The sequence below is a fragment of the Hydra vulgaris genome, chromosome 02, assembly GCF_038396675.1.
Source record: "Hydra vulgaris chromosome 02, alternate assembly HydraT2T_AEP".
Lineage (NCBI taxonomy): Eukaryota > Metazoa > Cnidaria > Hydrozoa > Anthoathecata > Hydridae > Hydra > Hydra vulgaris.
Genome location: NC_088921.1, coordinates 32,408,594 through 32,425,500, shown reverse-complemented (window position 1 = coordinate 32,425,500; position 16,907 = coordinate 32,408,594). Strand labels below are relative to the sequence as shown.

Below are 16,907 nucleotides of genomic sequence, written 5' to 3'. Positions count from 1 at the left end.
CAGTCTAGTTCAAGCATTTCTTTTTATTGCTCAGTCTAGTTCAATTATTAGGTATTTAAATACCTAGTCAGTATTGAAAAGTTTACCAACAAAGTTCATCAATTATGCTCTCCATATTGCTGGGATTTTGGAAACTAAAGCAATTTGATCTTTTTGTTGATATTTTAGAAATAATGTTTGTAAGAAATATTTCTGTAAAACCAAACAAATCTGTCAAATCAATATTTCCTAAATAGTTATAATGATAAGTTCTTGATTAGTTCTTTTATTAAATCAATAGTGCAGTTCTTGATTGGTTCTTTACAACAATAGTTATTATAATGACCATTGTTGTAAGGCAATTTGTAAGTAAAGGTTTATGTTTAATAAAACACTTTAAAAGCTTTTTGTTTTAAAAATATTGACTTGTTGGAAATTTTGTTTAAAAAAAAACATTAACTATGTTAATTAATTAATTAATTAATTAATAGTAAACCTTAATAGTAATCACTAGAAGATTTGAATAAGTTCCAGTAGAGAAACGGCAACCTTTGACACCTATTGATGCATTAGTATTAAGTGTGTCTCTATCAATTTGTTTGACCACTTCTTCATATGGAATAATAACTGAAAATAAAATAAATAAGCATGAAGTTATGATTAAAAAATTATATAATAACAAAAAATAAGATAATATCAATTCCTTTTTTATAATTCAATTCTTCTCATACCTCCATCTTTTTTTATTGGGGACTCAAACAAAACCTCTGAATACAATGGTAGTAGCATTCTGCTATCTTCAGATAAATTTGATGTGTCAATAATAGCAATTAACTAAAATAAAAAAAAGTACTAAAAAACAAATATTGAAAATTAAAAACAAATATAGAAAAATTAAAAACAAATCTGCAAAAGTAAAAAAACAAATGAGAGTAAAATTATATTATTAGTAAAAGTGTTTCCATTTACTAATAAAAGAAGATTAACAATATTGGAACAACTATTATCAGTAAACAAATGAATTTTTTTACTGATAATTTTCAGTAACTTTTATTTTAAAAAAAATAAGTAATTACTGATAATTACTTATTTATTTATTTTTTGAGTTAAAATTTATTAGCCACTGCAAGCCCTACATTGTCATAGAGGAGAGATCAGATTCAATAAAGATTGCCTGTTTTAAGCACCAAATAGTGAAAACTTTTTAGTATAGATTAGAAAGATCTTTAGTATTGATTAGGATCATCAAAGGGCCAAGGATGGTACCTGGCATCCCAGAAGCTACTGGAAATGAAGGAGAGTGTTGTCTATTAAGAACAACTTTAGTGCTAGAAAAGAATGATTCATTAATATTAAAAATTTCTCTAGATGCACTACATAGAGCAATCTTATGGGGATAATCAGCATGCCAGGCTTTATTAAGAGATATTAACCTTTACCTTTTTCTGTTATATTGGTTAAGAAGTCTGTAGTAGAAAAGAGGACCAAAATCTATAATGATTGTAAAAGAGAAAGTTGTTAGGCTCAAAATTAAGTATTAGATGTTTTTAAATATAGGATTCCAAGACTATGCCAATAATATTTAGGAAACTAATTGTGGGGTATTTAGGAAACTAGTTACGGGGTTAGACCCATCTTTAGAGTTTTTTAGAAATTGAAACCATAGTTCTGCTTTATCTTTGGTAGAGTTAATATGATCAATGTATGAGAAATGGAACTATTTTCTTTTGAAAAATTAAAAGATTTTTCAAAATAAAATAAAAGTCAGCTTATGTGACTTCAACAATGCGCACTAAAAGCACTAAATGGGACATCTTCCATGGGACACCTTCAATGCATAATTTGCCACTGTAAATACTTTAATACATTACAGTTGTTGATGGAACCAGCTTTTCTAAGAGCTACCAGAGTTTGGGAAACATTACTACCAGCAAGTCTGAGAACCATTAAGTTTTTGAGCTCTATTCTCATTATAAGATAACAGAAAAGGTTGCATACCCACTACAAGGAAAATACAAAGCCATAATTCAAGAGGATTCAGCATTCATTATCCTATGCAGGAAACACAAGTTTACATCTTTGTGAGTCCATTAGTTAAAGAAGGATGTATGGCAGGTCAACAGAATTTTTCTGCTTACCCCTAAAGTCTATGTCTAACAAGCCTTCTGCAAAACAAAGACCAGATGCAGTTAAACTCCCCAGAATGAGTATTTTTATTAAGAAACCATCTCTAGCAAGCCATGAGTCATAAATTACTGGAATAACTGAACAAATAACATGAATTACTAAAAAAGATTTTACATTAACGGAACTGCTAAAATACAATTGCTTAAATAATGAAATTACTAATAAATAGGAAGAACTTTATAACTTATTTTTATTATTATTTTGAGTTATCTTAGTTACCTTATTTTTCCTTTTTTTTAGTTACCTTATACTTTTAGTTACCTTATACTTTTAGCTACCTTATACTTTTGGTTACCTTATACTTTTAGTTACCTTATACTTTTGGTTACCTTATACTTTTAGTTACCTTATACTTTTAGTTACCTTATACTTTTAGTAAACCTTGAAACTTTTTAAAAATGAAAACCAGCTAAAGGTTTGTGTGTATTCTTGTATTGTATTTTATTGTTTCTGTTATATAAAATGATGCTTTTACAACACAAATGTTTTGCAAGTGTACAGTCTAGCAAATAGGCACATTGCAAGGGTACAATCTAGAAAATTGTTTTCCCCAAACACAGTAAAGAAGGTGTTTTGTATAGGTACAGACCAGTGAAAAATTCTGCACAGTCTTGTAAAATGTTCTACATAAGTACATATTCTAGTGAAATATTCTTCATTAGTAAAATATTCAGCACATTCTAGTAAATTTGTTCTGTATTGGTACACAGTCTACTAATAAATAAGTAATAAAAAGTTATAAACAAAGTTCTCAAAGTTTCAAAGTTCTCACAAACCTTATATTCATTACCAAAAGTTGCGTGTATTTAAAGTTAGTCATGCAAGCTAAATGCTAGCCATATAAATTTTAATATAAACGTTTAATATGAAATATGTGTCACCTTTTAATAAAAATTTTTTATTAGTACTCTTAGATTATTTAAATTTTCTATGTTAAAAATAATGAAATACCCTGAAATTTAAAATATAAAAAAGTAAAAAAATTTGAATTACTTTTAAATTAAAACTGTTAATACTCAAAATAACTTGTATGTTTTAGTGTGTAGTTTGCATAATAAATATATAGAACAAATACAAAAATAAAAAATTTATGTTACCGTAGTAAAAAGTGAATTAACATTGTACACATAAAATGCACATGGAATGCTATTAATAGGGAACATCTCTGCTAATTCTAGATTAGAAGGTGGTGCAAGGTTACAAAAACTATCAATCTGATGAAATGATAAACTTTCTGGTGATGGAATAGGCAAACTATTAATAATTTCTTTTGCAGGCTCACGCTAAAAATATAAAAGTTGAATTACTAAAAAAAATTAATGTTTAAATAATTTAAATAAAAAGCCTAAACCCTTAGTTAATGAGAGCTTTTCATGCAGTGAAACACCTGCAGATAGCTATTTTAGCATAATATACAGTAATATAATGTTTTATGCAAAGTTAAATTGAAGTATAATGTGTAGTGGTGTAGTGGCAGAGCGCTCACTTCATAAGTGAGAAGTTTCAAGTTCAATCTTCACCATGTACCCGGTAGTACAGCGCTTAACTTGTTTCTGTGTGTAGCGCCCTTGTTCATCAATGTTTGTGTTTCAGAGTTAAGAGAGAGTTGTAACCACAACTAAAGTAGACTCCTTGACTGTAGCGTCAACTGTAGCCTTCTGGGCCTTAGGGAGGTGAATTTAGATTAAAAAAAAAAAAATCCACATTTTATTAAAAAGGTCAAATAATTTTAAATATTTTTTCTAATTGAACTTTAATAATTTGTTTTAATATTTTAAAATTTTCATAATGACATTTTCTTATGGAAAAGACTTCCAGGCATCAACTTGGTTTGCAAGTTAGGACTAATTATTTTTATTGTAGTGCTATCACTAAGAAAAGCTCCTACTCCACTTACCCACAATTAAATTCAAGAAACATAGTTTTCCTTCTCCTATGTGAGTTGCCTTTAACGTATCTAAAGAACCTCTCCTGCCCTAATATGGAATCATCTTGTTTTATAAAGCCTCGCCTGCCCTAATATAGAAAAGTTTGTTTTATAATTTTGGCAATTAAACTATTTTAGCAATGTTTTGGGTTTTTAAATTGAATGTATTTTCCAAGATTTTAGAAATTTTTGCATATGAACTAGAAATACAATTGCATAGAAGCTATTGCTAAATACAACAGTTAGAAATTCAAACATGTTATCTATAACTTCTTGATATTATTCATGTAGAAAATATCTAGCATATCACTTTGCTTGTAATAAATGTAATTTTTTAAAAATTTAATCTTCTTGATAAACTTGATAAAAAAAAATAATAATAATAAAAATTGTATCTATTTTCATAAAGTTTGGAGGGTAATAGTTTAATAAAATAAGCAACCTCTTCAATTAAAGGGACCCCTTCACAGTTGGCAAAGTGAAGGAGTCACTTTAATTGAAGAGGTTTCTAGCGATTTTTCAAGTGATGATCTGTAATTTTAGTGAAATTCTAAATTTTTTGTGCATCTTAAGTTTAGTAAGTTCTGACGGTTTTTATTCGAAATGAGTTTACCTTATGTAAAAATTGTTTTTAATTTGAAATGAAATATATTTTTGAAAAAATAATATGTAATTTGTTTTAATTACTTTTTTTTTTTTTTTTTTTTTGAGTTTTAAACTTAACTAAGTAATTTAGCTGTAAATTTGTGTTTTGTTTTTATACAAAAAACCAGATTAAACCTTAAGTTTTATCAAAAGTGCAAACTTTCCTCTACTGCATCATACATTTTAAAATATTTAACATGTCTTCTTTAAAAATATTCTAAGGGAAACTTAGTCAAGTTGGTCCTTTTTTTTATTTACATGATTTAAAAAAGTTGAAAAATATTCAACTTTATTTATTTAATTTTATTTTGTTTGTGTTTCAGCATAAGTTAAGAAAAATAAAAAATAAGCATAACGGAGGAAAATAAAAATGCTGATGAAACTATTGAGTCAAACTCAGTATTCAGAAATTAGAGAAATACTTTTAAGAAACTTGGACTTTAAGTTAACTTACAGGTATTTAAAAATGTGTTAGAAAAAGAATTAAATTGTTATAAACAATTTAAATTAAAATTAAAAAAAATTTAAAGAAAAATGGATATGTATTTTAATGGATAAGCATTAAAAGGTATTATTTATGACATAGAAGATGTTTACGTAACAGGACCATGTGCTTTAAAACGAAGAAAATTTTTTACAGAACCAGGTGATATGGCAAAAAAGGATGTAGAGTATAGTTATAGTACTTATATATAGTACACAAAATAATAAGATTAATGCTTATGTTGACAATAAACATTTTACATGTATGTTTTTTTATGTATGCCATTAATAACATACATTTTAATTTTTATAAAAATATTAAAAAAAAACTTTTTAATATTGAACTTTACTGCTTAAAAACTTTTAAATCAAAAAAAAATTAATTAAAGTTCATTTTTTATCATTCTGCAGCAACAAAAATACATTGATTGTTACATTTAGTTTATGTTAGCTACAACATACAATTGTTTGTTGAAAAACAAAAGGTTGTTTTATCAACAAAGAAAATTTTTTTACTTTGATAAAACAACCTTGCAATACTGTTTTATTGTTTTATACAGTTTTTTTTACCATAACAAAAAATAAACTTTAAAATAAAATGTATGTCAGTATGCATGAAGTAAAAGTCTATGTTTTTTGATAAAACAATAATCTTTTTCTTCACTGTATTCAGTTTCCAAGACTTTACAGTCAAGGAGGCTGCTTATTTTTTTTTAACTGTTGTTACAACTCTTTAACTCTGAAATGTTGAATCTTTTGAAGATCTCACAAAGTAACAAGTTAAGTAAAATTCTACTGGAGATGTGGTGAGAAACTCAGAATATTTTTTTTACAAAGCGACCATTCTAAAACTACAGTTCTACTATACTATTAATTAAAAACATGAAAAACTACAGCATTACACAAAATAAAATCTGCAAAAAAACTCAAAAATAAATCTAGACCTACTTGTTGTAGTTAAGGTGCTTTTCAAATAAATTTTGTCAGTGGGTTATTAGTTTAAACAAACAAGTTATTTCTGTTAAATATCTGGTCTGCAAGATAAACGATTAGATTGTTTAAAGGAAAAACACCAAAATTCTTACTGTGAACTACAATCAATCTTTTAAAATTTATTTGAAATGTATCATGTTTTTCAAGATTTTATGTTATATAATTTAATATTATATAATTGCTGTATATTATGGAACCCTAACTTTATCTTTAATTTCAGATTGTTTAAATCTCAAGTTCTTGAATGGAATTTTTAGGTAAAAACTGCTCGGTGCTGGAATTATTTTAACTATTGCAAAGAAATTTAGACAATAGAATATTCCTCAAAGAAATAGAAGAAAAAGAGCTTTTACTATGTAATAATTTATTCAATTCTGTTTATTGAAAGTTATAACTTTGAAAGAAAAAAACAAACATTTTTTTAAGGAAATTTATTTGAACACTTTGTAAATATTCTAGTTCTTTTGATTTATGATCAAATTTTTACATTTTATTTAAAACAATTTGAAGACTGAGCAAAACCCTAAAGAACTCAAAAGAAGAGACTTTATAAAAGTCTCAAATAGCCCGTAAACGTACAAGCACTACTATTTTCCAAATCACGATTACTGTTACTACGCGGAAGAAGATGTTTGTCTCAAATTCTGTAAAAACAAAAAAAAATCTCTAAGAAATGTTTTTAAAATACAAGCAGAGGAAGTTGTATCTAACAAAAAAATAAATTTATATCTATTTCATTTCAAAGTTATAGATTGTTAATGACAAGATTTTTTTTAAATTTCGATTTTAGTTTTATTAATTGCCTTAACTACGTTAAATAGTTTTGGGTTTCTTTTTTTTTAATATTTAAAACTGTTTATTCACATTTTCAGTGCTATTAACTAAAAATTAGGAAGTTTAGTCAAAAATAAAGCAAAACAAAATTATGATAAGTACTAGTAATCATAAAGCAAAACATATACTATTATCTGAAAAACATATATTATTATCTGAAAACATATATTATTATCTGAAGAACATATATTATTATCTAAAAACATATATTATTATCTGAAAACATATATTATTATCTGAAAAACATATATTATCTGAAAACATATTATTACCTGAAAACATATGTTATTATCTGAAAACGTATATTATTATCGGAAAACATATATTATTATCTGAAAAACATATATTATTATCTGAAAACAAATATTATTACCTGAAAACATATATTATTATCTCAAAAACATACATTATTATCTGAAAACATATATTATTATCTCAAAAACATATTATCTTCTTTATTAAAACAATTAAAAATATAAAATGTTATGAAACTTTTACAAAATGTATTTAGTAATAATTATAAATACCATAAATAATTATAAATTATTAAATACCATAATAATTAGAATGATTTTATTATTAAATTAAAATTATAGTTATTGTTAAAAATAGACTGATTTTATAATAAAAATGAGTAATTTTTTTTTCATAATTTTCAACATCTTCCTTTATTTATGAACAGTAATGTACTCAATACTTTTAATAATTCTATTCTTTATCTCTTTAAATCTCAAATCGTCCTTGTATGGAATACTGTCGCCATATCTGGGGCTGATGTTCCAGTGATGCCTTTTCTCTTTTATAGAAGGTGCAAAAATGCATTGTAAACATAGTTGGACCTGCTCTTGATGCCAAACTCCAACCATTATCACATCAACCTAATGTTGCTTATCTTTCTCTTTTCTACAAATACTATAATGGGCACTGTTCTAAAGAGCCTCTTGTGCCATCTACTAAAATTCGTTCTTGTGTTACTTGTCATTCCATTAAGGCTCATCCTTCTACAATGACTGTTACTAAGTGCTCAAAAAACTCTTATTTGTCTAGTTTTTTTCCTTGAACATCAGTTCTTTAGAATTCACTTCCCTCAACTTGCTTTCCTGATTCATATAATTTGCAATCTTTTAAGTTGTTGTCAATTGTTATCTTGCTCTATAAACTTCATCTTTTCTCTTCCAATAACTTCCAAGTCTACTAGTGGTTGCTTGCAGCCTTGTTGGAAGCAAAAATGTTTAAAAAAAAATGTAACTTGTAACTTTTTTTTCGGATTATATTTTGTTTAACAAATAAGGATCATCATATAAAAAAGAGAAACACGATAACCTTTTTTAAATTGGTACCTTAAGAGTTTTGTGTATATTAAAACATTCTATATTAAAAGCAGTAAAGGCGCAAACTTTAAAGGAAACTGCACTTTATTTTAAGTAATTTTGATTAGTATTTTTGATAAGCGATTACACATTGTCAGTCATAGGGATCCAATAACTCGAGTAAAACAAAGTTTTCTTTATTTCATCCTTTCTTTAAAAAAAAATAACTACTATCTTTTTAAAATAAAATAAAAGATGTTTAAAAAAAAAGTGTTAAATTACTTTTTTATAGAGAATCAAAAACAAAAAAAACAAAAAAAAAGTTTGTAAAACCAGTATGTAAATTTGGGTTTCATTCAGTATGTTGTACACATTTGGGTCTCCATTAGCATGTTAGACATATTGCAGATGCCTGACATGGTGACAATGTACCTAACATGACAATAGGAGTGTAAAAAATGCATTTTAATGGGCAACATTAACATTGTTTTAAAAGTTATTTGCAACTGTAAATATTTCATAAATAGAACTTTACAACAAGCAATGTTATGTATAGGTGAACAATGAAACAGCAAGGCATCAAGTAATATATAATTAATTTCTTTTTGGATAAAAAAGACACTTATTTTATTATTATATTCAAATGAAGCAAAAAAATTGAAAACTTTAAGCAAAAAAATTAAAAACTACAAATGAAAAAATCAAAAGCTTTAATAAAAAAAATTTTAAAAAAATTAAAAGCTTTTAACAAACATACAATTAAATTTATTTTAAGATAGCAAATGAGTATCAAGTAAAAGGTGATAAACCTTTTTTAATTTTTTTTTTTTTTGGCTTTGATTTTTATCGCAAAAAGTAAGAAGTTAAAAAAAGTTTAGGTTTCAATTAAAATTAACATCAAACTGTTGCCTTATGTTATGTTTTAATGTTGCCTTATGTTATTTTTTAGTACAACTAAAAACAGTTTAATATTTATGATTTATTTATGAGTAACTTTGTTTATTAAGATTTTCGTTTCATTAAAAAATAAGGTTTACGTAATTGCAGTTGGTCTTTGGAGAGGTAAAACAAAAACAATATGAATATATAAATTATATATGAAGGTAATAACTAATTTATCTTAAATATAAGAAAAAATCATTAAACCTCGTTTTCCTTTATAGCCGCCTCTAATTCTTTTTTCATCTGTTCAAGACCTTCTGGACCTAATTGATCAGCCTGAGCAGCTAACCTCATTTTTTCTTCATCTCCCATTTTCTTCATCAGTTCTTCACTTGGCTCACCAACAACAACCACCATTTTCTGATCGACCATATATTTTTTTAATAATTCAACCCAAAAATCTGCATTCTCTTGTTTGAGATTTTTTAAACGACCAACTTTGTTAACATATGCTTGTAAATCATCATTTTTAGCAGAAAAAAGGAAATCCCCAATCACCAAATGAGATAGAGTATCGTGAGGGTGGTCTTCTAGCTAAAAGATCAAAAAGAAAGATTATTAGGATTTACACACACATAAAATTTTATGAAACAAAAATAAAGATTGTCATTGTTACAACACATTTTAAACATTTTATTATTCTATAAATACATATTCTTTTTATTTTTTATAAATATAAATTTTTTTGCGAATTGCGATGGCTTTTTACACATTTGCATTTCATTAGTTTTTTCTTAAAAAAAATATTTTCGCTTTTTTTTTTTTTCTTTTTTAATTTAGCATTTTTTTTCTGGCCATTCTTAAAAGTAGTGTTTTTGTCTACTGAATGGATAAAGTTCATCACAGTAAATTTACCTGTAAACTAAATCAAAACAACCAGTTAAATTACTACTTTGACTTACAGTTACTCAACTATTAAATTTACTTAATATACTCAAAGACTCGCAAAAGTTAGCCATACATATGTTTCTATTTATATCTTATATGTTGTTCACACATAAGCTTTTAACTAAAAATTATTTTACAAGAAAAAATGGTATCGCGTTTTATGAAAAACGCCATACCATTTTTTTATATTTTCATTTTATTTAAAGCGCTATCAAGATCAAACATTTTCAATAAATACCCAAGTTGTTCTTAGGAATTTTTTTAAAAAAGAAATCTGAGTAGGATAATTTTAGTCTTCTAAAATTCTCTCATTCAAATAATTTTGCGATTGAAATTTGAAATTAAAAAATTGGAAAAATGTAAAAGAATTTCAATGCTCAATCATTAAAAATTTAATTGCAGCGGCGTTCGTAACACCTAGCGGCATAGCGAGGATCATTCCTGAAAATTAAGCATTTATCTAGCTACAGTAACAATATCAGATTTAGAATCATAAACATTTTGAATAGTTAACTATTTTTTGTTTCTTGAAAATAGTTTTAAAAGTAGAACATTCTATTGCAAACATTAAACCAGTGATTATTTCAAATGTTAAACCAGTGATTATTGCAAACGTTAAACCAGTGATTATTGCAAATGTTAAACCAGTGATTATTGCAAACGTTAAACCAGTGATTATTGCAAACGTTAAACCAGTGATTATTTCAAATGTTAAACCAGTGATTATTGCAAACGTTAAACCAGTGATTATTGCAAACGTTAAACCAGTGATTATTGCAAACAGTAAACCAAAAATTAAATCATAAAAATTTAAATTAAAAAAATAAACTTTTTTACTTCTGTTCAAAGAAATTTTTTTCAAAAAAAATAATTCAAGCATATACTTAAAGTTAAGGAAATATAATTTGATTTATTAAAAAATTTTTTTCTTTTACTTTTTATTACAAAACATTTTGAATGAAAAAATTGAATGAAAACATTAACTTAAAAACCATTTAAATGAAAAAAAAATTATATTTTTAAATTTTTGATAGTACGCTAGATCTTTTAATAGTACACTAGAAAAACTTTTAATAGTATGATAGAAACAAATTATAAAAAATGTGGTATCTAATGTTTTTCTGCTTTGATCTTACTTATTTGGTCTATAAATTATAGACCAAATAAGTAACTATATATATATACGAATATATAGGTCTATAGGTCTATAAATTATAGACCAGCGTGGAAAATAACGGGCGGTCAACGGTCACTGACCGCCCGAAATGACTGAAATTGCTATTTTGACCTCTCAAAACGAATTCTTCCCGGTCAAGGTTGACCGGTTGAAAAAAAAAGAGTTATATAATGTTTGACAAATTATCAGGATGCCTTTAAAAATGCATATACCAAAATTTTATAAAATGTAAATCTTTGAAAAAAGCTTTTAAAATAATTTTATCCTTTGTACGCTACTTTAAATCGCTTCGTTAGTGAGTATTATAAATGACGTAAACTATTAATTTTTTTTGCTTCACTTATCAAGACTAATTTCATTTTAGTGGTGGTGAAATCCATAACTGCTTTTTTCATAAATGATTGAAGTTCTTATTTTATTATTGTTTTAATAATAATATAATATTAACTAAGAACATTTTTTTATTCCTACATTTTATTTATATTTTCTTTACATCATTTTACTTATTTTTCTTTTTTTCTACCTTTTGCTTTTAAATTTTACCTTTTGCTGCCAATTGCAATGAAAAAATACCTTTATTTTTTATTTTTAGTTTAATTTATCCGTAGTCAACAAAACTTACAAATTATCGACTAAAAGCCGCACACCAAGCCCTTCTGTGATGAAAATAAATTTCTTAGATTTCAATTAGTTAACACTCCGGAAAATAGAAAGTTCGTATTTGAAATTGTCGAGGTTCTTATGTTCTCTATTTTAAAGACTCTTGGTTCGGTTGACGCTGAGTGACTGAGAAGTTAACTTTAATATTTAGATAAATTTAAAATTACCAAATGCGCGTTTGCTTTTTTTTTTCTACTATTAAAATTTAAAAAATATATATATTTTTTAAATTTTAATAGTAGAAAAAAAAAAGCAAACGCGCATTTGGTAATTTTAAATTTATCTAAATATTAAAATTAAATTTAGTTGATAATAATGGTAATGCCTCTCGTCGGCAGATGCTGAACTAATATTTAATAAAATCATGACAATCGTTTTATGAATCACTATCAAAATTATTTAAGTTACTTAAAACGAAACTTTATACTACAGTATATATATATACTGTAGTATAAAGTTTCGTTTTAAGTAACTTAAATAATTTTGATAGTGAATTTTGAAAATTATTTAAGTTACTTAAAACGAAACTTTATACTACAGTATATATATATACTGTAGTATAAAGTTTCGTTTTAAGTAACTTAAATAATTTTGATAGTGATTCATAAAACGATTGTCATGATTTTATTAAATATTAGTTCAGCATCTGCCGACGAGAGGCATTAACATTATTATCAACTAAATAACATTAATAGTTTATAAAATGATTTTAAATAAAAATGAATGAAAGATATAAAATGATACAAATGAGATATAAAATGTGCAATCATTTTTCTTTTTCAACGTCGGTAACGACGAATGAAGTTCTTATTTAACCATTATTTAAAATCAATGTATGTAGCTACGAACATTTTCTCCTTTTTTTTCATTCATTTTTCTCGTAACCTTTTCCCTCAGTTTCTGAAGTCATAGCAATGAATGAGTTTTTTTTAAATAAGTTTCAAATTAACAATTGCGAATTTGAACATTTTTTATATTACTAAATTGTAAGAGAATCGTCAAACATCAGCACTTCAAAATGGAGGCGACTAAAAAGAGACAAACAACACTTTCATTTTTAACACAAGCAGGATCGGAATTAAAACCACCTGTTGAAAAGAAGAAAAAACTCAATAGTAGAAAATTACAGCTAACAACAGCTCAAAAATGGGTAAACACTACTCTTGCAAAATATAATGCAAATGAATGGCTAGAGATATTATATAATGGAAACTAATGTTACAGCATTACAATGCACTGTATGTCGTCAGTATACTAAACAAATTGATATTTATAAAGGATATATGCCAGAATGGGGAAGCGATGAAGGTAGTTGTAGGATACAGCACAGTGGCGCAGTTGATCATGCAAATGGTTTGCCACATCAAAGAGCCTACGAATTAGCAATGAAAAGTAAAGGAATGGATGTAAGCGAACGAAATGATAAATTAAGCAACCTGCAGAAAGAAATGCGGCAAACTGATATTTTATCGGGCCTGAAAACCATGACCACGAAAGATCTAAATTTAACAAAAAAAAAATTTGAGGTAGCATACTTTATTGCCAAAGAAGAGCTTCCGCCTAGCGTATACCCTAAAATACTACGTTTGGAAGAAAATCATGGTGTAGAGTTTGGCCAAGCATATAGAAATAAAATAACTTGTGGAACTTTTATTGATTACATTGGATTGAGTTTGTCAAATATTCTCAGAAATAAGTTGAAAACACGAAATTACTTCAGTATTTTAATTGATGCATCAACAGATGTATCTGCAATTGAAAAAGAAGCTATATTTATTATCAGTTTCGATCCTACTCCAATAGGAAAGACCGAGATATGCGTTGAGTGTTCTTTTCTTTCTATTTCTGATCTTGAACATGGAACATCTGAAGGAGTTTTCAATAAAATTAGTCAATCCCTTGAATCAGAAGGTATCGAAAATTTTAAAACTAAATTAGTTGGTTTTGGTGCTGATGGCGCAGCTGTAAATAGAGGAAGTAGAACAAGTGTAAATGTATTACTTCAGAAAGAAATTCCATGGGTAACTTTTGGTTGGTGTGTTGCACATCGCCTTGAGTTAGCGTTAAAAAATAAATTTGCACAAATGAAAGCGTTTAATGATGTCAATAACATCATTTTGAAAATGTATAACATTTATAAAAAATCCCCAAAAAAGTTACGACAGTTAGGAAACCTTGTTGCTATTCTTGAAGAGGGTAATTCATTTGACATTGCAGGTATTCGCCCCAAAAAAGCATCAGGTATATTGGATTTTTTTTTCAATTTTAACTATAAAAAATACTTTATAAAATAATATACTTTATTAGATGCTGGTTTTTTATACAAAAGTTCTTTATAAAACAGTATTTTGAGCAATAAAAACATTTTATAAAATAAAATACTTGTGCAATAATAAATAGGAACACGATGGATTGCACATAAAATTCAAGCACTTGAGATGATCTTAGACAAATATGGAGTATATATGAAACATCTTGAAAACATGACTGCAGATTTCAGTTTTACTCAAGCAGAAAGAGCAAAGTTTAAAGGGTATCATCAGCAATGGAATCATGGACGAATACCGCTTTATATAGCATTATTCATAGAAGTTTTATCGCCAGCAAAGTTGTTATCTTTATCTTTTCAAAGCAACGAAATTGATTCCGTAGCATCATCTGGATTTATTGAACAAACTAAAAAACAGTTAAGTCGCTTGAAGAAAAAAGAATTTAATGATTTACCAACTGTCAAACGTTTCCTTGCAAAAGTAAAAAACAACATTGGTAAGTATTCATTCCAGGATGTTGAGCTTCATGACTTTACAAACGCACTAACTTTAGTTAAGAATTCGAAATCAATGATTGTATCGTTAATTGCCGAATCCATAGAAGAGCGTTTGGAAACACAAAATACAGTTCCTGATATGTATGGAATGTTAATCCTAAACACTGGTAGCTGGTTTCAAAATAACACCAATAATTCATTTGCTGATGATAACATCGAAAAATTGTATGACTTTTATAATATGCCGTTACGTAATGCTGGCTTCACTGGGAGTGTAAATAATATGTTAGATGCTTGGCATAACTTAGTTGATTACACTGTCAAATATTTGGCACCAGATAAAACTGAGTACCGTAAAGTATGGTATCAAATTTTTTCGAGTTCTATGAAAAAAGATTGGAGTCCAGTTCTACTTCTTGTTGAATTGTTGTTCGTATTGCCTGTTTCGAATGGAAAGGTTGAGCGTCTTTTTTCTCTTATGAATAGAATTAAAACTGACACAAGAAATCGCTTAACTGAAAAACGGCTCAATAATTTAATTCGGGTGTGTACTGATGAAACAAATAGTGGAGAATTTGATGTGAATCCTGCCATTGAATTATGGGCCGAAGATACGTTGCGAAGGCCTACACAAGAAAGTCGAAAAACTTATTCAAAAAAAGAAAAGAAAAAAACAACTATAAAAACATTAATTGATTTAGAATCGTCATCAGACGAGTCTTTAGATTTAAAATTGTCTTTCGATGAAACTTTGGATAATGAATCAGATGAAACGTATATCTAAAAACATCTTTAAAAAAACATTTTTAAGTTATATAAAACTTTGTTTTTTGTAACTTAGGCAATTATTATAGTTGTATTACATAAAACGATACTTGATTAAGTATTCAGTTTAAATTTTTTTGATATAACATAAAAATGTGTATTTTTTATTTTTTAAAAAAATAGAATACAAATAAAAAAGGAATACGAGTTCGTTCATTTTAAAGTAATTAAGTTATTTTAAAGTAATCAAGTTATTGTTTTATTTACAAAGCTTCGTCATGCAAACGTAATTCGTCATGCAAATGTAATTGCTACGTTAAAAATTTAAACCAAAATAAAAATTAAAATTTTGACCGCCCAATAAAAACAACTGACCGTCAATTTTATGTATTAGCCGGTCAGTTTGACCGCTCGCCTTTGATTTCTTATTTTCCACGCTGTTATAGACTTATAAGCATGTTTATGCGCAAATATGAAGTTTAAAGTTTTATGATGATAATGTTTTAATTTATTATTTAAAAAAAAAATTTTTTTTCACAACTAAATTTTTTTGCATTAATTGGAACCCTGATATATATATATATATATATATATATATATATATATATATATATATATATATATATATATATATATATATATATATTCATATGTATACTATTTTCATAATTAAAAAAAAAATTTAAAAAAAAGTACAACTGACCAAGTTAGTTACTATAAGACTGGTGATCCCAATCAAAAAACATATTTCCTGAAAATTTTTTGCATGTGTTCACTTGCTGATAACTTTTAAAGAATACAGCAGCTTTTATGTGTCATAGACTAGATTCTATGTGTCATAGACCAGATTTTATGTGTCATAGACTAGATTTAATGTGTCATAGATTTTGCACTCTTTGTAATCATAAGAATCTGCTTAAAACAAGAAATGATAAAACATCTGGCATTTTTTTAATGTAAAAACAAGAACTGTCCAAGAAAAAAATTTCTGTTTAATTGAGAATTCTACTAAGGATTGTTTATCATGTCATTAAAATTAACAATGATAAAAAAATTATTAAAAGAAAATCTGGAAGTTAGAAAATTGTATAAAATTGATCTTGAAGGAAGCACTTAAGAAAAATGTAGACTTACTGTGAAATTTAAAAATTCAACACAAATAAAACTACGGCTTGAAAGAAAATCAAAAAATAAAAACAATTCATAAGCAATTCATGCTCATTAGTTTAGCTACTACACGAGGCTTTGACTATAGTTAAAATATTAGCCTATTAAGCAGCAATATTACAGCATTATCTGCAAATTATCTGCAAATGTGTTGCATGATATTAAAGTAGCTGACTTTTTGAC

General features: G+C 26.4%; 1 protein-coding gene across 1 annotated transcript in view; it reads right to left on the bottom strand.

Moving 5' to 3' along the window:
- Nucleotides 1-16,907, bottom strand: part of LOC100205213 (uncharacterized protein C05D11.1) — an 80,029-nt gene that overhangs the window by 19,382 nt on the left and 43,740 nt on the right. Inside the window, exons 11-14 of the mRNA XM_065790628.1 lie at nucleotides 9,505-9,834; nucleotides 3,264-3,449; nucleotides 711-813; nucleotides 476-606 (exon numbers count right to left, since the gene is read on the bottom strand). Of these exons, the coding sequence (XP_065646700.1) occupies nucleotides 476-606; nucleotides 711-813; nucleotides 3,264-3,449; nucleotides 9,505-9,834 (750 nt within the window). The remainder of the gene's footprint in view (nucleotides 1-475; nucleotides 607-710; nucleotides 814-3,263; nucleotides 3,450-9,504; nucleotides 9,835-16,907) is intronic.